A 25,468-nucleotide genomic window follows, 5' to 3' on the forward strand; every position below is an offset into this window, starting at 1 on the left:
TTCAGTACAGCTCCAGAACCCACTGAATTAACACGAAGGTCTCCCCTTTCCCCCATTCCTCCCCTCCCCCCACCTAATCTGTCTCTGAAATTGGAGGTTTTAGCTGCCCCTTGCAACTAAGACAGGCGGCACTGAATGATACTGTGGTTAATTCTTTGGGTTCTGGAATCACAATGAAACAGCAGCTCTGGCACCATTTAATACCGCCATATTAATACTGCCACTCGTGAACAATGTGTGCCCCCGGGGGCGGCAGCAGTGGTGGGGGTGCCGGTGGGGTCATGGCAGCAGTGAGCGGGGAGGGGAGGGGAGTGGGGGCGTGTCGCAGGGCACCTCAGTGCTCTGCTCCTAGGGAGTGGAAACTGCCAGGGAGAGAGAGAGAGAGCCCTGGCAGGACATAATGAGCCCAGTTGAGGGTTGCCAGGGTAACGAGCACAGCTGCGGGTTGCCGGGGCAACTAAGGAGAGCCAGCTGCCTGTGGGAGGCAGGGCCTGGCCCTTATAAAGCCCAGGGCTGAGGCCAGGCTGGCAGTTCCCTGCCAGCAACCAGAGGGGCAGGAGCAGGAGCAGGAGCAGGAGCAGGAGCAGGAGCAGGAGCAGGAGCAGGAGCAGGAGCTCGAGCTCCTGCAGTTAGGATGTGGAGAGAAACCTAACAGCAAGTACCGCTGTGACAGGGAGCAATGTTGTTATAGCCATAGGGCATGTGTTGAGTTATAGCCAGGAGGCTTCTGTTTATGTTTGGTTGTGAGCCTACACCGGTGGTTTGCATGAGGCTATAGGGGTTGGAGGAGGCCTCATAGGGACCCACAGGGGGTGGGACCCTAGCGCCAGTGAGGGCACAGTATTCTAAGGGGGAACCCCAGTGGTATGGGAACCCCGTGCCAGTGAGGGTGCAACTTGCGGGGTGTGTAGACCCCAGCCCCAGAGAGGAGCGGCTTTAAGAAGCCCCAGCGCGGGCACGACGAGCCCCAAAGAGGGGGCAGTGTTATTAGGAAGCCCAGGACGGGCACAGCAAGCCCTAGAGACAGGGCAATATTATGAGGAAGCCCAGTGCGGGCACGATGAGCCCCTGAAGAAGGGCTAGTGCTGTGACAAACCCCGGAGCAGGGTAGAGTGCTGCGGTTGCCCCAGCAAGAGGGGGTAGTGGCACGGTGAGCCCTGGGAGAAGGGGGCAGCAGCGCGGTGGGCCCGAGAGTCAGGGGGCGTTACCGAGAAGTCCCCAGAGTGGGCGCAGAGAGCCCCAGACGGGGGGCTGTATTTTAGAAGCCCAAGTTCGGGCGACATTGTAGGACAAGCCCCAGGAGGGGGCACTATTGTAAAGGCCCCAGACAGGGGGCGACACTATAGAGAAGGCCCCAGAAAGGGGCAACATTACAGGGAGGCCCCGAGTGGGCTCGGAGAGCCCAAGAGAGGGCAGTACAGCAGGGGAGGCCCCAGAGAGCGGGCGAGAGTACGTAGAGGAGGCCCGAGAGATGGGCAGTATATATATAGAGAGACATACCAGCGTCTATCCCATCTGCAAGGCTTGGGGCGTGATATTAGGGGTTGGTAGGAGCCACATGTAGCCCATAAGGCTAGGGTGCCTGGGGAGCACCCATCATACCGAGAGACCCCCAGGGGGGTCCGGGAACACACGGGGACAGAGGTCCCAGCTAACCGTGCCCAGGGAGTCGCAAGGCAGCCTCCCAACTTTATCTAACCATCAAAGACGTGGCGGGCGAGAATTTGAGGGTGCCCTTGGGCCGACTCGGCACGGTAAGGGGGCCGTAAGGAGATCACGGCCCTCCTATAGGACCCCGCTGTGACAGGGCATGAGCACTGACCAGCGGTTGGCGACAACCTGCTTATGCCACCGGAAGCATTGGTGCTTTTTTCAGGGGGTGCACCACCAATCTCAGGGGGTGCACGTGCATGCATGTGCACCCCCTATGTCTCACCAATGCCGCCACTACTACTTACAGGTCATCCAACCTGCAGGTAGCCCCATGTCAAAATGGGACGTTTAACCAATTTTGATATTAACCAAAACAAATAGTTTCAGTTTCAAGAAATCAGCATTTTTTAATGAGGATATATTTTGCTGAAAATTTTCCAATCAGCTCTATTCACTGCAGCAATGGCCATAAAAGAAAGGAACCTAGAAGGCTATTTCAAGATAATAAAATGACATCCAACCTGGCAAATGTTGAAATATCAGGTGAAAATCACACAATTAACTTTTAGAACATTTAAAAACCTTTATGCTTAAAAGCATGGCAGTCTGGTATTTACTTCAGGTAGCATGGGACAAATGAGAATTCTGTTAATGTATCAATAGAGGCACATTAAAATTCATGAAAACTCCTGTATGTTTCCTATCAGATACACATGGATACTCATTGTGTATAAAGAACTTTTGTCTCCTGTGTCTGATTTAAATTTTTCAATTATTTCCTTCACGAGCAACCATTTTCCATCTCCATTAGCATTTTTAGTGCCTTCTCTTTTACCATTTCCCCATGTCTTTGCACTCTCACCTATTTATTATACTGATTTAAACAGGAAAATCTGTGAGGGAAGGATAGAAAAGATTCATGTAACTCAGCTAATAATATCAGCTTTTCACCAGCAATATTCCATACTTTATTTTTAAGCCCCAGCCTTTGCTATAAAGTTTTAGTAGAAGAAAAATGTGTTTTGTAAAAATTACAGAGGTGTAGGTTGTAGCCGTGTTGGTCTAAGGACATAGGCAGACAAGATTCTTTAGGTGAATCTGATATCTTTTTATTAAATCAAGTTAAATGGGTGAAACACTTCCCAGAGACGAGCCTATGAACTCCACTTCATCAACCTCCTGGATACTAAAAATCATGGACTAAATATAGACATTGGATTTGTGACACATACCCTGCCTGACATCTGACTCCCCAGGTACTTCTCCACTATTCATCCCCCTTCTCTCCCCCCAACCCAGCCTCTCTCTCACCCACTGACTCCTCAATCTACATCTTCACTGACTGTCTATTGTGTATGCATACCAGCCCAGCTTCTGGCTTCTTTACTTTTTATTTCATCCAGAAAGAACACACACCAACTGCTGAAACTTCCTTAGCCTGACGATGGGTTTTAGAACCCAAAAGCTTGCTTAAAAATTGTTTTCCAACTATTTAAGTTGGTCTAATAAAAGATATCAGATTCACCCAAAGAACCTTGCCTGCCTTAGTAAAAATTAGACATTTTGGCTAAGTGCAGATGTTCAGGGGGGTTAAGAAGAGGTTAGATCATTTTAAAATGACCACCTGTGGCAGGGCACTATTTGTGCCTGCCACTTTAAGGGCCTGAAGCCAGCAGCTGCCAGGTGCCTGATTAGGGCAGTGATTTTGGATCCAGGGCTGCCCATATAAACAGGGCATTTTGCTGCTGGAAGGCAGGCAACAACATCGCCTAGCTACAGGTATCAACTGGAGGTAAGGGCAGGAGATGTTGAGGATGGATAGGAGGCTCCTGGTCCTGGGTATGACCTAAAACTGCACCCTGCCGGGAGTGGAGGCCTGGTGGTGGCTCTTAATGGCTCTTCCTCCAGGAAATGCCAGGCCAGTTACCACCCCAGTGAAAGGCGGGTTGGGGCACCTTAACCCCAGCTCCCCCCTTCAGGTGGGTCAGGACATCAGAGGTAGAGGGGGCCAGGCATGACTATGGTCACCTGAGCCCACCCAAGGAGGGAAGTCCTGAGATCCTGAGTAGAGTGTTGTGTAAGATCTCAGGGTAGCACCATAACCTGCTGCTCCAGGGGGGGAGTGAGAGTCCCCTGTGAGACCCTGGAGCACCAGTCATGGTGTGAGTCACCCCATCTCCCCACATCCAGGAGGGGGGACCCGGAGTGACTGTGGGGCTAGTGAGGCTGGAGGTAGAGTGCCCCCTTGACTGGTCCATTCTGGGGCCAGGATCTAGAAGGTCAAAAGGGCCAGGTGCCCACCGCGAGGGGCACCCAGAGTTGTGGGCCTGGGACCCTGCCTGGCCTGGGAGGTGAGGTCAGGGCCTGTGTGGCCAAAGGTCCTGAGTGGGGACCACACCCGAGGGGGGAGCCAGCTACAAGGAGCTTGGCAGCCCGAATGAAAGTGGCATAGGCCGCCTCAGTGGAGAGATCAAAGCAGGGTCCTACCAGGAGGATTCTGGAGCCTAGTGTGGTGCTGGTGTGACTGATAACATCTGGATGCCATCTGCAAGGCATGGGCTGCAGTGTAGGAGAGGTACGAAGCCACAGATAGTGAGTGCCCCCTGGCATTGGGGCAGCCTCCTGCTTAATTAACAACAATTAATAAATTGTTGTTAATTAGGCATGGTGGGCGAGAAGGCGGGCGGTTAGCACTGGAACAGGTGGGCGGGCCATGGGGAAAAGGGCCCAGACTGGGGCCCCTGTTACATCACCCAACCTAACTTAGTTCACCCAGGTACACTTAGACCTTACACTTAGACCCAGTCTCAGTGATCAGAAATCAATCTAAACCTGTAACAGTACAGAAGTTCTGTGCACAGAGACCAGTCTAAAAATGGTGGAATGCAGTCTACCATAGACCTGGATTGATGTACACTCAAACGTAATTGATCTAGGTTAGACTGGTGCATTGAATTTCACTACAGTTACCTTTGAAGCCCCAGAGCTGGGAAAATCCAGTCACTGGCTGCAATCCCAGAGCTGTGCTTTCCTACCCACTGGTACCAGGCTATTTTTAGACCTCTAGCCCCTTGCCCCAACCCATGGACCAGCCAGCCCCTGCAAATCCTCCATCCCATAAACTTCTCTGGGTTCTGGTTTTAACAGTGTTTGCTGATAGCAGGAGCCAAGGAAACAATAGTGGTCAGGGGAGGGTTTGGAAGGATGGGGGTATAGGTTTGCCAGGAGAGTGAGGGGGGCTAAAAATAGCCCTTGTTCCCCCCAAGCTGCCCAATGGACCCCGTGAGCTCCCCCCACCCCAATCTCACCAAACCCTCACCAGGGCCCTGCAAAACCATGGACCCTCCCTGCTCCCCCAATCAATTTCAATTTGTACAATTTCATATAATTTAAAAATGTAAGAACCCATGTATGCTTATAATGAAATAGGATGAACCATGGATTTCTGGTAAAAAAAAGATTTTAGTGGGTAAAAAGAAGCACTTGTTAACAGGATAAATTTATTTATATTGTTTTTCTAGTGTTTTATTGGGATATAAATTGCATTTTGTATCTAAAGATTAGCATAATTTACTCTTACAATATCTAGCATATTCTGTTTTTATCACATTATCACTTTCACTTAAATGAAAAAATAAGCATGTGTCTCTGCATGTCTACTTTTTATTAGAACTTTCCAGAGAGGGGCACCTATAATTTATTTCATTGGATAATCCAAAATAAAGCAACCCTATGCCTATTTGCAGCTGGAAATTGTTAGATTATTTTTTCAAGGGCCTAATTCAGTTTCTAGTTGTAAATGTGTATACCTATTCTTAATACTAGGTTTTAGACCTAGTGTCTCAAAGCTCTTCTTTAGCGTTTCTGGTTTCTCAAAAAAAAAAGGAAAAAATGCCAAACAACTTCTTAGTTATGTTACTCACAAAAAAATAGCTATCTTATTTCAGTCATATGCTCTGCACAAGTAAATATCTATTTTTTAAAGTGTAAAACAGGGATTGAAAAGTCCCAGAATTCATGCCAGAGCATGGTATGCAAGGCCATTTTCCTCAGCAAGCCACAGTCAACTCAGACTCTGGGCAGCTTCTACCAGCAGCTGCCTAGAGCCCAAGTCAGCTGCAAAGAGCTGCATGGGGCTCCACAGCCCCAGCACAAGTTCTGTGGCTGTGGCAGCTGTGCTTGCACCTCTGGGTGCATAGCTGGGAAGGGGCCGGGGGCAACACAACTCTGGCTCCTTCCCCACCATCTTCCCAGGGGCATGTGTGCAACTGCCAACACCATGGAGCTAGTGCTGGGGCTGCAGAGACCAGCACAGCTATTTGCAGCATCCAGCCACCTGCTACAGCTGCCCAGAGCCCGGACTGGCTGTGGAAGGCATCTGGGGGGGGCTGCAAACAGCTGTGCTGGGCTTCAGAGCCCCAGCATTAGTTCTATGGTGGTGGTGGGTGCATATGTGGATTGCAGCACATGGCAGGGAAGGGGCTGGGGCAGTGCAACCCTGAATCCTCCCCTGCTGTCCACCCAGAGGCACATGTGCAGCCGCCACAGAGCTGGTGCCAGGGCTGTAGAGCCTGGCACAGCTGTGTGCAGCCTCCCAACCACCTGCTACAGCTGCCCAGAACCTGGACCAGCTGTGTCAGGCAGCCAGAAGGCTGCAAATAGCTGTGCTGGGCTCTGGAGCCCTGGCACCAGCTGTGTGGCAGTGGCAAGTGCATACACAGTTCACAGCACATGGTGGGGAAGGGGTTGAGGCAGTGCTACTCCTGCCCCTCCCCACCATCCACTTGGAGTCATGCATGCAGCTACCACCAGCAATGAGGTATGGGCCCCTTGTGGCTCCCCCATCTCTGGCGCACCAAGTCAAAGCATGGGTGGAGGTTGGAGTGATTTTGGCACTTCAGCCAAAAATGTTCCCAACCCCTAAAACATCATGTTTTTAGGAATCATAAGTCAGTGGCAAAAATATGCCAAATTGTAAAATCTGATGGTGAAAAACTGGACTTGGTGAGCATGAGAATTATTCCAGTTTATACTTTTAAAATGTCCTCAAATACTGCCATTTTTATAAAATACAAAGTGAAATAAGAAAATGTCTAAGAAGTAAGAGTCCTGTATTCTATGTAAATATTTTGTACACTGCAAATCTTTTCTAACTTTTATTAATGCTCTTACAACTCTGGCACAATTTTTTTTCCCACATATCACTTTTTACATAATTAATGGTAAAAATATGTTTAGTTTTTCTATGTAAGCTCATGTCTAAGATAAATAGCAGTATTCCCTTTTAATTAGGGGTAGATTCTCCAAATCTTAAAGAAAGTAGATTTGACCATACTATCTTATGAATCGGAATCCAAGTGCCCAGTTGTCAAGAATAACCTTTAATTTGGTTTGGGTTTCCTAAAGAAACAGTTTATTTGTCTCATTAATGATTTCATGATTTCAAACCTTTTTTTTTCCAATTCTGCTTTAGGATCAAGCCAATGTTTTCACGATAGTTCAAAAAAAACAACACGAGGAAGAATCGCCCTACTATCCAACAGGCTAGGGTAGTCAGATGAGATGTGGGAGACCAAGTTTCTACCTGATTTGAAACAAAGTGTGGGCATGTGGGTCCTTTTGCCAGGTTGTGATCACTGGGACCTCTGCCTCATCTTCCTCCCCTCTCGCCTGCCATGTTTTTGATATTATGATAGTCTTTAGGAGGATGGATGGTATCTCATCTGACAGGGGGCTAGTCTTCTGCAGGGCTCCACCTCCCCTATGCCCTGCCCTGCCCATTTTCTCTCAGGTGATGAGTAGTTATTCTCTGATGGTGAGTGGGAGTCACTGGACCTCGATTCCTCCCTGGCTCAGTTTATTTCCTTGCTCTACAACTTGTCAGTGTCTGTCTCCTCCAAATAGGTATCCTTCTTCAGGTTTAGATGTTCAGGCCTATCCTGCAATTGCCTTACTTGCTTCTTTTCTTCCATTCCCTTCACTGCTACCTCCGGCTCCTCCTTTGTGAGGCTCTACATCTGGTGGCCAGTCTCATTTGGGTTGGTCTCTCCCCACCTGATTCCAGGACTCTTAGACTGAACTGCTTTATAAAGTCCAGGTGCATGGATAAGGACCTGATTAGTTATAACTCAAATGCAATGGGGATTCTCCACCCCATCTGTCTTTCATGAGCCCGGGAGTACTAAATAAAAAAAAAAAAAGAACAGGCTGTCATTCACCATGCCTGTGGTACAGGCTCTCAAATGCTATAAAGAAAAGCTCTGGGCCCCCTAGCTCCAATCCCTGTTCAAAGGTCCAGCTAGGCTCACCTGATGGATATTTTTTCAGTCAGCCAAGAAAAATCCATCCTTTGTCTTGGCCATTTCTGTGTCCCTTGAGGATACTTCCTGCTCTGCGGGTCTGCTCTCATCCTCTTTCCAGACAGGCTTGCCCACCTTCCGGGAAATTCCCTCTTTGTGTCCCCTGCCCTCTGGCTTGTGGGGCCACACACCACTACCCGTGGCCAGTCAGCACCAGCTCCCAGGGACATGTGACACGGAACAAAAATATTGTGGATTGAATCAATTGGAATTTCCAGCTAGGAAACAAGTAAAGATACTTCCACCCCCCAGGTGCGGGGGTGGACCCAAACTTAAATTGTGGCTGCCATGGGCCTTGCAAGAGGAGTCACAGCCTCTCCGCCCATCTGTGCGGGGCTGCAGTTTACTGGTCCACGGTCACTTCCAGTCCAGCAACTGACCCTTCACAGCCTGGGGGTTGGTTTAGAGGCCCCTCACAATGTGAGGCCCTAAGCTGAAGCTTACTTAGCTTATTCCTAAATCCGGCACTGCTGCAAAGCAAATTAGGCAGCTCCACAGTGCATGTCTCCAAGAGACGTGCCCTCTGGCAGTTCAATCTTTTTCCTTACTATTTGGATGTTGGGGAAAGTTGCAATGTCATAACTTCTTGCCAAGTTAAATGTTAAGACTGGGTTGTTCAGCAATCTCTCAGCACTGCTGAGTCTGATAAGTCTGTTTCATTCATTGTCTTCGTACTAACTGATGATCATTAGGAAATATAACCTTCTGTACAATACAACAAGTAGTTCCAAAAAGCTCGTGACAGAGCCTCTTAAAGGTTTAGTTCTCCAGGAGGATTAGTTTAGCCAAATAGATCTTGCTTTCCTGGTGACCTCTTTAAGATTTGTTTTTCATCTAGTACCTGCACCACATGTAGAGTTAATGTCTTTGATATGAGTCTTCGCTTTGGACATATGACTTATTAATATTAGATAAAAGCTATTTAACATTTACACTATCTCCAGCCTCCCAAGATTTTTCTTAACCTTTCCAGGGCCTCACTGCCTCCTCAGTCAGGGTTTTGACTGCTACCTTCTGTATGACCTCCCATTCCCGCTGATCCCAGAATCTTTCCCAGTCTTGTCAGTGCAGGGAGCACCACTAATTTTGTGCCTTCCCTTTCACAACCTCTCTCTTCCTGGCTGTTGGCTCTGCTCCATTTTGCTCCATGCACTTGTCCCAGCCCACCCCACCCTTCCCTGCCCTGCCTGTGCCCTCTAAAGCAGGTAAGCACCCTGCTCCAATCAGGGCTTCCCTATGTTGTTCCCCTCGCAGGCAGCTCCAGACCCAGCCCTGGTCCTAGCCCCATCCCCATGCTGGGCTCAGGTGAGGGCAAAATGTATCCCTGCCCCACCATGGCAGCCCCCTAGGCACAGCCCAACCTGGCAGCCTGCCAGGGGGCAATGCAAAGTAGGAGTGGCACTATCTGCCCATAGATTGGGAACTGATGTCCCTGAGATGCTGGTGTTGCTGAAGCTGTGGCTCAGAAGGAGCTGAGCTGGGCAGTGTGTGCAGGGTGGTACCTGCTCCAGTCCTGCCCACCTGCCTCTGCATGCAGCAGCACTGCTTATGTGCAGGAGTAGGGCAGGGGTGGGGGGCACCAGAGGGAGATGCTGTGTGGGGAGGGGCAAGTTCACTCAGGGAACTATTTCCACTAAGGCTGGTTCACCCACACCAAAATAAATCAGAAATGTGCCATTTTTTACAAACAGATCCAGTCACACTTTTCAAGGTGCCAGACTAGCTTCACAGTTGGCCACAGATTGGTCAGAAAGCCCATGAGACAAGGCAGATGGGTACCTGGAAAAGCACACCTCTTATCATGCAAGCTTCAAGACAAGAGGAGTAGCTGTGAAGCACAGAAAGCAGGGCAGGCAACCAGGCAACCCGAGGTTTTTCCCTATCTGCTGCCCAACATGCTGCACACAGGGTCAACAGTCAATATGCTGCACGCAGGGTCAGTCCGGCAGGGTGCCTCATGCAGCCTGTACCCTGGACCTCTGTGCTGTGTGCAGTGCCAGATCCAGCTCATGTATAGCCCAGCTGCATGTACAGTGAGCCCCAGGGCTGGTGCATGCTGCACATGGTATGTGGGATAGACCAGCCAAGTATAATGCAGGGGGCTAGCACGGCGCACGAGCTAGGTGCACAGCACCAGGTCCAGCCCACACACTACATTCAGTGCACAAGGCCAGAGCCAGTATGCCATATGCAAGCGCAAGGAGTTGGTCCAGAGACCAACTCCGGAGTTGGCCATGTGGCTGCATGGGCCAGATCTGGGGCACATTTGACACCTGTATTCTAAACAATTTTGGCATGTTTACAGGAGCCTGAGGTCTTCAGTTGGTGGTAACCCACTACAATTATTTGTCCCCTACAAATGTATCCCACATTTTTAAGTGTCAAAGGAAAAAAAGGAGCCATAGAGTGGATCCTGAAGGAAATGGTAAAAGGCATTTCTAACAGGATACATTTTCCCACTGCAGAACATGAGTATAATTTTCTTTTAAAAATGTTTCTAAAAACCTTGGGGGAGGAACAAGGTTTAAAGGATATTTAAATGAAAAGTTGTGTTATGATAAAGCATGAGCACATTTTCCCAGGCTGCGTTGCTGACTTTTTCATACTATGCCAGCTCACATGTGTGATAGATTCCCATGGGAAAATGACTATTTTCAATGCAATATTGAGGTAAAATTTATAACCTAGTTGCACACAACCAAAAAAATCAGTAACATAAGTATATGTTCAAAGACCTTCCCCCCACCCCAACAAATTATAATAAAAAGAGATCAGCCCTACAAATCTTTACCCAAGAAAAAAATGACTCTCTGAGTAAGAGAGTTGCAGAATTGAATCCTAGTTTGTTATCCATCCTTCAAAAAGGCAATGCCAGAACATGTTCCAAAATGTGTGAGACTACAAAAACATCTACAAAGATTTTTCAGTGAGGAAAGAAATGACGCTCTGTATGTGTCTACACATGATGGTTACAGCACATTGGTCTGATAACAATACTCAGTAGTGGATCATGGCAAAAACCACCCTAATAGCCTACTACGCAGTGTTATTAGTAGAGGTGCACCAATATATCTGTCTATATTGGATCAGTACTGATTAAATGAAAATTGGCATTACCAGCAATTGGCTTTGTTTGATTGGTATAGATGATAATGTCACCAATAAATGCCACATGCATGCATACAGCCACATGCATGCACGCGGCCAGGAATGCAGCCCAGTAGCTTGGAGACCAGTGTTTACCTGGTAAGTCTGTGTGGGGGAAGAGGTGTGGGGGAGGTAAGAAGTGTGGCGGGGTGCTGATTGAGGCCTCCATGGTCAGGGAGGGAATGAGGCCAGAGGTGGGGCAGAGGCTGATGCTGCCAGTGGGGGTGGGACATGGGACAGAGCTGTGGGTGGCTCACCTGTGGGAAACAGGGAAGTGGAGAGAATGGGAGCAGCACCAGACCACTGCATGAACCCTGAGGGAGGCATAGGGGGCATATGCCCTCCAGATTCATGTGTGGGGTGAGAACAGGCTGCCTTGTGCGGGCTCAGGGCCAGGGACTGTGCTGGCCTCTTCCCACTGTGTGTGTGTGGGGGAAGGGGGGTGGCCGGGGCTGCACTTGGGGTGGGCAGGGGCAGGGCAGGTGGTGGCACAGAGAGTGGGGGCTACCGGGTGGGCTACAACCACCCCATAATTAATTGTAGCCACCCCATAGCCCCCCCTCCTAGTGCTGCTGCTGCCCACCCCAGCCACCCCAAATGCAGCCCTGGCCTAGGCCCATCACCAGGAAGAGGCCAGCACAGCCCCTGGCCCTACGCCTGCAGTGGGCAGCCCGCCCTTGCCCCACACAGAAATCCAGGAGGCACATGCCCCCCAGGTCTCCCCTGGAGTACATGTAGCAGCCCAGAGCTTCCCTTATCCTCACCACCCCCTGTGGCCACTGGACAAGTTACCCGTGGCTCTGTTCTGTGCCCCACCCTGCCCCAGCTGGGTAATGCTTGGCCCTGTCCCTGGCCCTGCATCAGCCCCGTTCCCTCCCTCACTGTGGGGGCCTCAATCTTCCACCTGCCCATTCTCCTTCCATCCCCCAAGCCCCTTCCCCCCAGCTTACCAGCCAGACACCAGTTCATGCTGCCAGGCTGCATATCAGTGCGGCAGTGCACTGGGTGTGCCTGCCAATTTAAGGGCCTGGAGCTGGCAGTCTCCAGGTGCCTGACGAGGGCAGCCATTTTGAGACAAGGGCTGCCTATATAAACAAGGCAGTTTGGCTGCTGGAGGCCAGGCAGCAACATTGCCTGGGTGGAAGGCTGCTGAGAACATCCTGGAGATAAGGGGGAGCTGCAAGGGGTTGGTAAGGAGGCTCCTGGTCCTGGGCATGACCTGAAACTGCACCCTGTAGGGAGTGGGTGGCCTGGTGGGGCTCTCAGTGGCGCGGGAGCCCCCAGGAAATGCCAGGCCAGTTATCACCCCGGTGAAAGGTGGGTTGGGGTGCCTTAACCCCTAGCTCCCACCACTGGGTGGGTAACCCTATGTTTGGAGGGGCCCAGAGGGCGGACCCCGAGAAAGTGAATGAGTACAGGGCGTGGTGCTGCGGTGGCCCCCTGGAGAAAGGGGGTAGTGGCGTGGTGAGCCCGAGGATGAAGAGTGAGGGGCTAGAGACCCGGCCCGAAGGAGACAGTACCCTCGACTGGCCCAAGCTGGGGCCAGGACCAAGAGGATCAAAAGGGCCAGGGGCCCACCGCGAGGGACGCCCAAGAGCCGGGGGCCTGGGGTCCCGACTGGCCTGGAGATGGGCCAGGGCAAGAGGCCGAAGGTCCTGGAGGGACCACACCCGAGAGGGGAAAATAGCTTCGGGGGGGGGCTAGGTAGCCTGGATGACGGCAGAGAGGCCGCCTGATCAGAAGGATCATAGGGGGGTCCTGTATGGATGATTCTGGGGCCCAGTGTGGGGCCGGTGATTAGGTGAACACCATGATGCCATCTGCGAGGCTTGGGCTGCAGTATTGGGGAGGTAGGAGCCGCAGAGAGCGCCCCCTGGCATCGGGGCACTAAATGGGTAGCCTCCCACTTAATTGACATCTTAATTGAATCAATTAACATCAAAGGCGTGGCGGGCGAGATAGGCGGGCAGTTGCCCAGAGGCAGGTGGGTGGGCCGTGGAGATCGGCCCCGAGGAGGCCCCCTATCACAATCAGCAATTGGATTAGTATCAGCCGATATGGCTGGTTAATCACTGACCATTGGTATCGGCCAAAAAAAATCTTTATTGGTGGCACCCCTAGTTATTAAGCTAATACACAGTAAGCATCACTAAATGACCATCCACCAGCACTACTGCCAAGTAGCTTTAGGTATTGCACATTTAGTTAGAATTTTATTAAAGAAGTACTAAACTAAATGCGCAGTATCTAAGATACATTCATGAACATGTAGACGCACACTCTTTCATTTAAACTTGTGCTCAATTTAGTAGCAAGCCTGCTAATGATGTCAGTGAAACCAGATTAATAGTGCACGGCAAAGATTCCTGAGGATAGCTGAAAAATCCTATCGGCAAAGGATTACCCCAATGAATTATGAAAATGTATGCTGCATGTACTGTGCATAGTTTTGTCTACACATGCTGTGAACATGCTTTGTGAACGGAAAAAAAGAGAGGAAGGGCCTTATATACATTCCTAGAAGGGACAGTGAAACAAGTAAAAAGCTTTTCTAGGCTTGTTTTATATGAAGGCATTCTTCATGCATTTGCCAAGTTGTTCACATCATTTCACACAGCATGTTTCATCCAGCTTTATAGGTCTAAAAATGAACTTAAAAACCTGGATCATTTGCCAGAAATGGTAATCTTGCAAATGTTGAGCAGACCTAGTATTTTAAGCATGTGAATTAAGCTAGAGAAGTCTCCAGAGACACAAACACCATTTAAAATGTTCTACAAGCATCAGAGAAGGATACTGCAGTAAATGATTTGTAAATTAAGCTAGGGCATCACAACCTACCTTATCTTTCCTTTTGAATTAGGCTCATTAGTCATAAGATTCAAAATATTAGCATTAAAGATGATTCCTGAGTTAATGATTATGACACAGGTCTTCAGCTAGGGTAACTTTCAATGGCTAAAAACATATGGTGGGCAGTAAGACATACCAGGTAAGTAAACTGATTGTAGACTTTCCTCTGTGTTCTTAAAAATGATCATCCAAGATGAGGAAATCCAGAAACTAACCGTTATAAAAACATTTTTTTTTTAAGGTTGTGAAGTATTTTTCTTTAAATTTGTCAGTACATGTTTTGGAGTACAACCTTACAGCAACAAATTTATGTTTAAAAAAAAAAGTAAGTTTAGGTATACACAGAATAAGGGTCAGGTTAGGAAATAGTCACAGGAACTAAAACAAACAAAAAAGGGAAAATATTTAACCAATGAAAGTAACACTCCAGCTGAAATTTACAAGGTTGATACTGTAATATGTTTTTTTACCTTCATTCCCTTCTCCAGGTGGCTGATAAAATGAGAGACCCAAAGATATGATGGCTGCAATTTCCAAAATTATAAGTGTCACATCCTGTAGCGCTTCCCAGACTAGTTGCAAGAAAGTTTTTGGCTTCTTTGGAGGTATAAAGTTTTTCCCAAAAATAAGCTTTCTTTTGTCTAAATCAGCAGCAGTGCCAGGTAAGCCTGTGAACAAAAGAAAATGAAAAAACGATTAAAGAAAATTCCCCAAAACATGTAAATTAATATACATCATACTTTCAAAATAGAACTGCAAGCCTTATTGCTATACTGGACAGGTTGGTAAATTTGCCACTTAACTTTTTGTTTTTTGTATTTTGACCAGAGGCCTAAAAAGTGTTTATAGAACTTTTATTGATACATTACTTCAAAACACTTGTCAGTCACTGTCAGTCAAACAATTTGCTTCTAGCTTCTGTTGAAATGATTTGCTAATTAAATTGATCACCTTGCAGCTGGAGTGCATGCTTCCTAGCTTCTTCAACAAGGAGGATTGGAATTTTTTTTCCTTCAATCTAATGTGTATCCTAATATCCCTTTAAAATGTCATATAGGGATGTCTGACAATATATACTAGGGGGTTGTGGGAAATGTCATGATAACCTAAAACTGTAGGAGTGTTGGTGCAAGAAACATAAGTTTCTTCAAAATGTCTGCAGAATACTTTTAAAGTAAATGCTTTCTCATAAATCCAAAATACTATCATCATCCAAAACAATAACATACTGATGGATTGAATACAGTTTATCAAGAAGTCACGTGCAATCTCAGTTTGCATGCTAATGAAACTGCCGTCCTTTAATGCAGTAAAGAATAGAAATGCAAACAAATTCATTCCAGTTTAACACTAAGGCAGGGTAATGTAGTTATAATTATAGTATATTTTGATGTACTACTAATATGCCTACATGACAGCAGAAAACACTAGCCCCCACAGTCAGTGTTCCTTTCACTCCTCTCCAGCAGAACTCAGGGAGGCAGTGAGTAACTATTCCTTCTTTCTGTTGGCTACAACCTGCAGGGTCCTTCAGCGATCCAAACTATCCCCATTTCTCTGCCATATTCATCTGGGACAGACAGTGAGATATAAGGGTCCCAGCTGCCAACAGTTATCTCATTTAATTGATAAAACCACCATACCTCCAAGATGTCCCAGAAACAAGCCAGGAAACAAAGACCAGATGACTTGAGCTAAACTCAGGAAAGACTAAAGTGAAGCTGTTTGGCAGGGTAAAAAATACCAAAGAGCTGATTGAAAAGTGGAAACGTACTGAAGAGCTGCAGAGTCTTTTGTCTCTTGTCATTAAAGGCATACCATTCATCAAAGTGGAACAAAGCTTCAGGGACCTGAATGACCTGATAGATTCAGTTTCCAAAAACAATAAATTTCACCTCCATCTTACAAGGAATCATTGTCCCTTTTTCCTAGATGAGGATCTGGACACAGTAACCCATGTATTGAATACCTTTAGGCTGTATCAGTTTTAAGTTTCAATATCTGAAGCTCAATGTGACAACAATGCACAGGCTGTAGCCAATACTGAGAACAGCAGCTAACTTTTCCATAGCTCAGGCTATAGTAAGCACATGAGCCCTGTGCTCACATGTCTTTACTAGGGACAGACATTGCACACAAACCAGTTTAAGTGATCAGAAACTGGTTTAAACCTGTAACAGAACAGATGTTCAGTGCACATAAACCAGTTTGAAAATGGCTGAAACTGATCTGAGATAAACCTAGTTGAATGTAGTATCAGACTTAACTGATTTGGCTCAAACTGGTTTATGCAATGTCTGTCCCAGACTCCTTGCTGATGTAAGATAAAACTGACACCCTGCCCAAATTTCCCCCTCCCCTCTGCCTTGCTGAGGTGTCTGTGTATTAGCTAGCAGACCACATGCTGTGTCTATGTTGAATGAACAGGTAGCTGGTAATGTCTCTGTTTTCTTAATGGGGCAATAAACACTGAGATAGGGGTGATAAACACAGTTATCAGTCTCCCCTGTCCCCGCTCCCCCCAGCTTGCTTGCCTGTCAGTTTGCTACAGACAGTATACAGAAGCAGGGAGGGAGAGTGATAAGCTCCATATCACCAACAGATGCATGCACCACACACCCATCCTTTCCTCAGAGTGCTAGCCTGGGGCGGGGAGCTGACAGCCCTCCCACCCCTTGAGCAACCAGTAGGGAAAAGCCTAGGATAATGCAGGCCCTAATGAGCTAGCCCTGCCTGGGCCTGGACACATCTCCCCTCACCTCAACTCTGTTCAAGGGAAGGAAGGGCTGCTCTAGTGCCCCCTGACTTCTAGCCTGAGCCACTGCAGGCATGTGCCTCAAATTTCCCCAGTCCAGAGGGATTGTCTGTAGGGTTGGAAACTGGTTTGGCCTAGCCAGCTTAGACTAACCTGCAAAGGTTGAATCAATTCAGGCCCCTTCCTAGTGGGAGGCTGTGCTGCAGGGTGGCTTGAGCTGTGGCAGACTGTGCACAACAACACTGGGGCTTGCAGGGGACCAGAGCCCCTAGCACCACCACCACTGCAATCTGCAGCAGCTTTCCCTGCCCCGCAGTGTGCGCACCCCCCCGCTGCAGCTGGTAAGGGGCTCACGCTCTGGAAAATCATGACAGGAACTGTGATGGGGGCTACAGCCCCCATCACAGTCACTCCCCCTCACTGGTCCAGCGGCCAAGTGGGGCCAGACACTAGCTGGCAGTGGTTGGGGTGGTCAACCCCACTGTGGTCTCCAAGGAGCAGAGGGTGAATAATCCCATTCCCTGCCTCCACCTAAGAGACCCTGCTGGCCAGCATCTAACCCCACCCCCACCCAGTCACTGGAGTGGCGGGGGGAGGGAGTCGGGGGGGGGGGGGAGTGACCATGACAGGGGCAGCAGTCCCTGTCACAGTTTCCCAGAGTGCACATGATGACAGGGGCTAATGCCCCCATCAAGAGCCATGCCCCCTCATCGCTACAGCAGCCGGGTGGGAGCATGGCCAGATGCCGGCTGGAAGGGCCCCATAGGTAGGGAGCAGGGTTATTCCCCTCTCCATATGGCATCCAGTGGAAGGGGCAGGAGGGGGCTTATTCCACCACTTGCCTCAAGCAGGAAGCGAGGGGCAGTGTCACTGATTGGGGAGGGCAGACCTGGCTGCAGTCCCCTGGGGCAGTGGGGGAAGACGGGGGAATAACTACCCTCCATGACCCCCCTGCCTCAGGGGATCATGCTGGCCCACCTCCTGCTGTGCCCAGCCCTCCACTGCAGCAGCAAGGGCGGAGTGCCTGGTGGACCCAGCTCAGGTCCCTACCAGTAGAACAGGGAGGGGGGGGCATTAAACCCCTCTCTGGACAGCTCACTGCAAGGTACTGCTGAACTGGCCACACTACTCCCCAACCCAGCTTCCCTGCAGCTGAGGGCATACTCTAGTGCCCCCAGCTCCTGGCCTGAGTAACTGCAGACATGTGCTTGCATTTCCTCAGTCCAGAGGTAGTGTCTGTGCAGTTACAAATCAGTTCAAAATAGGCAGGTTAGACTAACCTGCAAAGACTAAATAAAGTCAGGATCTGGCTTTTTGAATGTCTGTCCCTAGCCTTATTGAGCAGTAGAGCTGTGCTAAGCTTCAAGTGCTGATTTGATTCAGAGGAGATTTCACCCAATTCGGTGGCCATATGTCCAATAAAAAAGTCTGGATCAACTGGAAGCTCCCTGAATCAATTTGGAAAAGATTTGGAGAGCTTTGGAGAGATTCAGAGATTCAGACAATCCCTACTCGCTGCCGCAGGGAGCTGGACCTGGATTCCATGCCGGTAAGTAGAGGGTGGGTCAGGGAGACTGGATGAGGGGGAAGGGGATCATGGTGGGACCCCTGTCAGGCCCTGCCTGCTCCCCCAGCCCCCCTGAGTGGTCCTGACCCCCGCCTGCTCTCCCAGCCCTGTCAATGGCTGCCCCACCCAGCCCCAGTTTCCTGGCTCTTAAAAAAAACAAAACAAAACCCCACACTCACCGGCTCCTGCCAGGAAGGGGGGCAATCCCCGCTGCCCCCCACCACCCCTGCACTGCTCTGCCATGAGCCCCCATCCCCTGCCCACTCTCCCAGCCCAGTCAATGGCTGCCCTGCCCAGCCCCAGTGCCCTGGTTCTTTTAAAAAAAAACAAAAAAAACCCCACATTCACCAGCTCCTGCCAGGTGGGGTGGTGATTCCCACTGCCCCACACTTCCCCGCGCTGCATGGAGAGTTCTGCCACAAGCCCCCATCCCCACTCTTCCAGCCCTGTTGATAGCTGTCCTACCCAGCTCCAACATTCTGGCACTTAAAAAAAAAAAAAAGGCCCCACACTCACCAGCTGCTGCAGCATCCATCGGGGCTTCTGGGGGCTCATGGCAGAGCCCCCCACACAGCATGGGGCAGTGTGGGGCAGCAGTGATTGCCCTCCTGCCTGGCAGCAGCCGGTGAATGTGGGGCTTGTATTTTTTAATTTCCAAGACCCTGGGGCTGGGTGAGTGGGCAGGGGATGGAGGCTCATGGCAGAGTCCCCTACACAGTGCAGGGCAGTGAGGGGCAGTGGGGATTGCCCTGCTTTCCCCCCCACCATCTGGCAGGAGCCAGTGAGTGAGGGGGTTGTTTTTTTTAGGAGCCAGGATGCTGGGGCCAGGGCAGCCATTGATGGGACTGGGAGATGGAACCTCTTTGATTCAGAGATTCAGCTGCTTTGGTGGTGGCTGATTCTCTGAATCAGATTCAGCTAAATGAATTCGGGACAGTGATTCAAATAACTGAATTGAATCACTGTACCCCGAATCAGCCGAATCTGAAGCGAATACTAGCAGCTTCACACAGGCCTATTGAGCAGTTAATTAGTTAACTGTGCAATAAACATCTCATGTAAACGTGCCCAAGTACAAAAATTATCTGCTTTATAAATGAGTAGCTTCGAAAGCAAATGAGAAGCATGGCGGGACTGATTCTGCAGAAGAAAGGGAGCTAACCAAAAACCAGTGTGCTGGAACACAGGCCTTCCAAGGCTAAGCACCAGATCAGGGCTGACAACAAGAAAAATGTTTTCATTTTTTGTTTTACCTGACTCTTCTTTATTGTCAAGTTTATATCAAATCTAACTGAGTTCTTATTCAGCCTGGAATTTACATAAGGTTCATTTTATTTAATATTATATTTGTTTCTCACTTGTTCTTTTAAATAATCCTTGTTTTCTTTAAGATACATGAATAAACCATAGTGAATTTTTTGTGTGAATAGTTTATTTGATAAAACATCCAGTTCTGGGTCAGCCAAAGCCATTCACAAGTCAATGTTGATTCTTAGTTATGGAAATAGAGCTAAAATAATTTCCAATGGGCTAGGAAATTAAGAAATGAAATATTTCTTTGGACTTTTATTTATTTTTTACTTCATCTGTCACTGAAAAAATCATTCACACAGCACCGCAGTCTCAGAGTAAAAGCAAACGAACTGTTGCAATGTTGAGAGAGAAGTTGATGAAGTGACAGAATTTGATGAAGTCAAAGAATCCTTTGGTAAAAAGCATAGGACAAGAGTTTAAAGAGGTATTGGTGAAACAAAGTCAGAAAAGGATGAGGAAATAGCTGTTGTCATGAAGTCCAATAGAAAAAGGGGACCGAAGGTTATATACAGAACACACTGATAAAAATATAAATGAGAACCTTATTTCCTCCAAGTAAAAGCTTTCTGGGGTTTTTTTTTAATTCATATTCAACATCATTAACTTTTCTGCACAATTATTATTTTCTACCCTGTTCCTTACACTTTAAACTTTCAATCTAGAGGTAGTGATTATTGTGACATTTTTAATGAAGAAAAATGTGAGTCAAAAATATTTGAAGTATCAAAAAGGTTCAAATTAAGAGGTAAAATATTTAAGAGTTGATTAAATAATCAGTAAGAATTATGCAAAAGAAATCAGCTAATGGAGATGTTAACTCTAACAGACTTCATGATCTGTATGTTACTGACTTAGGAAGAGGGCATTTAATGTTGCATTGTGTAGCTTGATAAATGTAAGATTTTCTTGATATGCTTGGGTTCCTGTGCTTACATAAAGTATGAAATATGCAAAATATATTTTGCATTAAAAGCCCAACTTTTCAAAATAAAGCTTTTGCACTTCTATGCCATTCAACCGCATTTTAAGAGTGTTTCATAGAAGAGATTATATGCTTTTACTAATAGCACAGTTATGTTTAGTAAATGTTATGACAAGGTATTATGGCATATTATTCTGATACAACAATAGCTTTAAAAGATTTCAGTTCTAGAAGGTCTTTTTTCCTTGCCTGTTTGCAAATTGTGTGGGAGAAAAAAAACTGTCTAGAAAACTTTTTAATTTTTCATTGTAAATTAGTACTTTACTTTAAGTACTTATTTGCCTTCAGTACATGTCCTAGATGAGTGAATAAAGTAATATATGTTTTACTGATTTTTTTATATTATTTGTTTTAGTTAAAAAAATAGAAACTAATTAATGATTCTGTTTATTCTTTGTACATTTGGGACAATTACTGCATAATGGATAAAAATCCATCAGTTAAATAGTCATTAGTGCCTAATGGAAAATGTTGTTTGTCATAACAATCATCTCCACAGCAAACAATTCGAACAGCATAAACAGAAGAGGATTTCTAGTGGACTATAAGTAGCAAAAATAGATCATTACTAATAAAGAAAATATCGTAAGAGGAGGAAAATGATTTACAAGGCCATCTGTCAGTAAACAGGGAATGTTTTATAGCTGTTTAGAAAACCACAATATAGAGCATGAAGAATCTTACAGAATCATATTTTTAATAAAATGCCATTCCTTTAACACCCCCAAGACTGGTATTACAAACAAAACTCTTTTTACTTATAGCATGCCACCTAATTACAGTAGTTCATGACATTTCCATTAAATTGGGTGAAGATAGAAAAAGGCAAGAATTATAAATATTTTAATTGAACAGCCCCTGTGGTTTTAACTTCAGGATGTTCATTATAAAGGCAATCCATTATTCATCATGGAAATTAAAAGTCCAGCAAGGATTCTTGATTGCTATGTTTATGGTGTATTATACATGCACAGACAGAACAGAGAAAAACAAATGTTTTTAAGTAGAAATAAGCACATGCTAAGTCTCACTAAGTGTCCAGAGAGCTAACTTATTTAAAAAGAATTTAGCAAAAAAGAAAATTATTCAGCTCACAGATACAATTACATTTTATCCTTCTTATTCCATCCAGTAAACAACTATAAATTCTAGTCTTAAAGCTGTACTGGTAGTTTCCAAAATGTCCTCACGAAGGATGTTCACACAGGGCACAAAGCAGCATTATGATTCTGTTTATGTGCCTAAAAGGCAGTTTACTATACACATATCTCAGTATTTTTGGTGCTTACACCTGTAATGTGGTCATGTAAGGATATACAATAGGCAACCCAGGCCACATGGGCAGGTATGCAGCCATGTACACACCCAAGCATAAGTCTGGGGGAAAAATGTGAGGGGGATCCTCCTATGTCTTTATCCAAATAACTAAGTAGTTATACACTTACAAAGCAGTAGGCCCAGGTTCTATATCCCTCTTCCCCATAGGGTGTCAGAAAAGGCATCTCTGAATTCTCTGCAGTTTCTTATAATCACACAAGTTAGGTATTGCCCAATGTTCCTGTTGGAAATAAGCCACTGCCTCTTGGATTTAATATTAACTGAACAGAGACCAGCACAGAAAAATCAAGTCTGGAAACTTTGTATTCTACATTTCCAAGGGAGCAGCCATTCTACTGAGACATGGACCTCTACCTTGCTCTCTTCTTTCTGGTCCTACATATAAAGTGTTGCCAACTATCAAGGGGACGAGCCACAAAAGGAGTGCTAGAGAAACCTCAGAGAAATACAGAGCCATTGGTATAGTGCAGGGGTGGGCAAAATCTGGCCACAGGCTGGACCTGGCCCACCAGGCCATTCTATCTGGCCCGTGGGGCCCCTAAAAAATTTAGAAAATGTATATTTATCTGCTCCTGACTGCCTGTCAAAGATGACAGGAGCCAGGGGCAGTAGGACCCAGGGGAAGCCAGCAGGACCCAGAAGCAACGCTGGTCCAGCTCCTTGCCACCTCTGCCCCCCCAACCCCAACCAGAAACCTCTTCCTGCTGCAGCTTTCACTGTTTCCCTGCACACCTGCTGGCTGCTTCAGCACCACATGGCCCTGGCTGCATCACCAGACCTCAAGAGCACAGGCCTGCACCAGAACCCTGGGGCCAGGAGGGGGTGGGTGAGTGTGTGTGTGCAGTGAGAGAGGGACAGCGTGTGTGTGTGTGTGTGAGCACTGATAGAGGGACAGAGTGTGAGTGTGTGTGTGCAGTGACAGAGGGGCAATGTCTGTATGTGTGTGTGCAGTAAGAGAAGGACAGAGTGTGTCTGTGTGTGTGTTCATAGGGTGAGTCTACACCCGAACAAAGACATGCACCCACACCCTCCCGCACTGCCATACATGCAGACCCCTCATCCCCTCCCACACCCCAGCCACCCTCCCCCAAACACAGCCCCCACAAACCCCATAGCCACCCACACTGCACATATCCATACACACCCACACATGCTCCCTCAGCCACCCCACACCCCCACCTATCCACTCCCTACAAACCCCTCCACACACCCATACCCTCCCCCACACCCACAGCACCCCACAAACCTATACCCAACCACCCACAGCCTCCCACAATATAAAAGAGTAAGACTTCATTTTAAGCTATTGTGAAATCATGTTTATGTACACTATACAAACATCTAAATCAGGAAAAAAATATTTTTTGAAATCAAATTAATGAATGTTGTTTATGTTCAATTTTTAGAATATAATTTGGTATTTTTCTGGTTATGAGATGGCAAACTCCCTTGGTGAAAGGAGTATTTCCAGGGGCAAGGGGAGGTACTTCCGGTGACAAAGGTTGGGTGTTAGGGGGCAGGACTTCTGGTCACAAGTTGGTGGCCAGGGGGTAGGGCACCCATCAAGGTGTGAGGCTACCCATTCGGCCCTCAACAGCTTGCCGAAACTTGGTAAGTGGCTCTCTGCCTGAAATAACTGCCCTCCCCTGGTATAGTGATTAGCACTATCCTAGAAAGTGAGAGTGGTCACAGGTTCAAAACCTTGCTTGATGAGGGGACATAGAACCCATGTCTCTTGCTTCCTAGACAAGAAGCTACTGCTGGTGCTTAGTCATAGGAAACTACTCTTCTTCCTCTGTCATTTAACACGCATTAAACCTATGTTTCTGGACAGCTACATTTATGACTTGTGTGTCCAGTATAGGCATGAACACATAGTTATATTAACACAGCTAGAAAGCAGTCATTTAGGAACACAAAGGGGAACAGAATTCTGCCCACAGACAAAAAATATGGTCTTTATTTCACCAGACCTCTACTAGTTCTATATTTTTATGCTCATCTTTTTTCTTCTAGTGCTACCAGTAATCCTAAAGTATAATTTGTGCATTTATAGAAATCTGCAAATTGGGCATGATTCCTCAGGATGTCTACACATGTGATGATTTTTGCCATTTAAAGTGCTCTAAAGCTGTCACTTAATACACGAGTGACTTTAGAATGCTTTTTAAAAGGTGGAAGTTGCTTTAATTAAACTTCATTGTATGTTTTTTAAATATAAAGCGAACTAGCGTAGTGTGTTTCAGCCTACCTAGTTCATCTTTATTTCACATGTATTTAACTCAGGATTTTCAAAGTAGTAATTACTAATTTCTACCACCAGGTGTAGCTAGCAGAGCCAAAAAGTTGCTCATTATGAGCTGTGGGGGCAGGGAAGAGGTAAGGAACAGGCAAAATGATTGTGAGCCAGAAAAATCAACAAGCAGCAGCAGCAACAGCTGCGCTGAGCAAGATGTGAGAGAAGCTGGAATGCCAGAGGTCACTGTGGGGAGAGAGGGAGCTCAGTCCACACCTTGGGCCCTCCCTGTGCACCCAACTCCCTCCCTTCCCTGGGGAGCTGGGCATAAGATCCAGAGGCCATGTAGCCTGGCCAGGTGCAAGGGCTACGCTCTGCCAGGGCTCCCCAGAGGAGCAGCTGTGGCTCCTAATCCCTGAGGAAGGAGGCTGGGGGCAGGTCTGTGGGGATGGGTGCTGAAAGCCCTGCAAGCAGCAGCTCTATGTGGACTGGCCTGGCCTGGCACCCACACCACCTTTGGTCCCCTGCCTTGGAGTACCCAGCCTATGGCGTGTGGGAAGCAGCAGCAGACAGCAGAGGTCAGGCACTCTGCAAGCAGGATCCTGAGCTCAGGCTGCATCCAGTCCTCCTGCTCCAGGCCTTGGCAGAGCTCTGTTTCCTCATGCCTGGCTCAGCATCAGAGCAGAGGCCAGCAGCCACCCTGGGAACCAGGCAGCCCCCTTGCTGAATGACAGTTTTGTTCCTAGTCATGAGAGCAGTGGGTGTTCCATGCTGGCACCAAACAGGCCACCTTGGAGACAGCACCAGGAGGGGCACAGGGCTTCGAGCATGGAAGAGGAAGGAAGTCATGGAGATGCTGAGTCCTAGCATGGTGAAGAAAGAGGGCCAGCTTGGCTCCTCTCTCTGCAGAGCTAAAGCAACCTGCACATCCAGGAGCTACCCCGTACAGGCTGCACCTGCTTTGCTTTGGGGCTTCCAGCCCTAGGCCAGGAGCCATGGTATTAGGGAGCTCAGAACCACACACATGGTCATGAGAAGGCACACACACACATAGACACCCAGGCACAGACAAAGACACACAAGCACATGCAGAAGCATATGCATGAACGTGGACACATGGGCACACACACATAGGCACACCCCCCCACATTACCTCCTTTCCCAGATTGCACAAGCAGAACAATGGGTGGCAGGATTCCTTTGCCAGCCCACTCCTGCCTCCAGGGCAGAGGAATCCTGTCAGTGACAAGGGGTACTGTGGCAA

General features: G+C 47.7%; 1 protein-coding gene across 6 annotated transcripts in view; it reads right to left on the reverse strand.

Annotated features, from left to right (window-relative positions):
* Positions 1-25,468, reverse strand: part of ATP2B2 (ATPase plasma membrane Ca2+ transporting 2) — a 1,183,685-nt gene that overhangs the window by 352,101 nt on the left and 806,116 nt on the right. For all 6 annotated transcript variants that reach the window (XM_059716030.1, XM_059716027.1, XM_059716026.1 and 3 more), the window contains one exon: positions 14,483-14,680. In XM_059716030.1, coding sequence (XP_059572013.1) covers positions 14,483-14,680 — 198 coding nt within the window. The remainder of the gene's footprint in view (positions 1-14,482; positions 14,681-25,468) is intronic.

Source organism: Alligator mississippiensis, chromosome 12 (genome assembly GCF_030867095.1).
Source record: "Alligator mississippiensis isolate rAllMis1 chromosome 12, rAllMis1, whole genome shotgun sequence".
NCBI classification, from domain to species: Eukaryota; Metazoa; Chordata; order Crocodylia; family Alligatoridae; genus Alligator; species Alligator mississippiensis.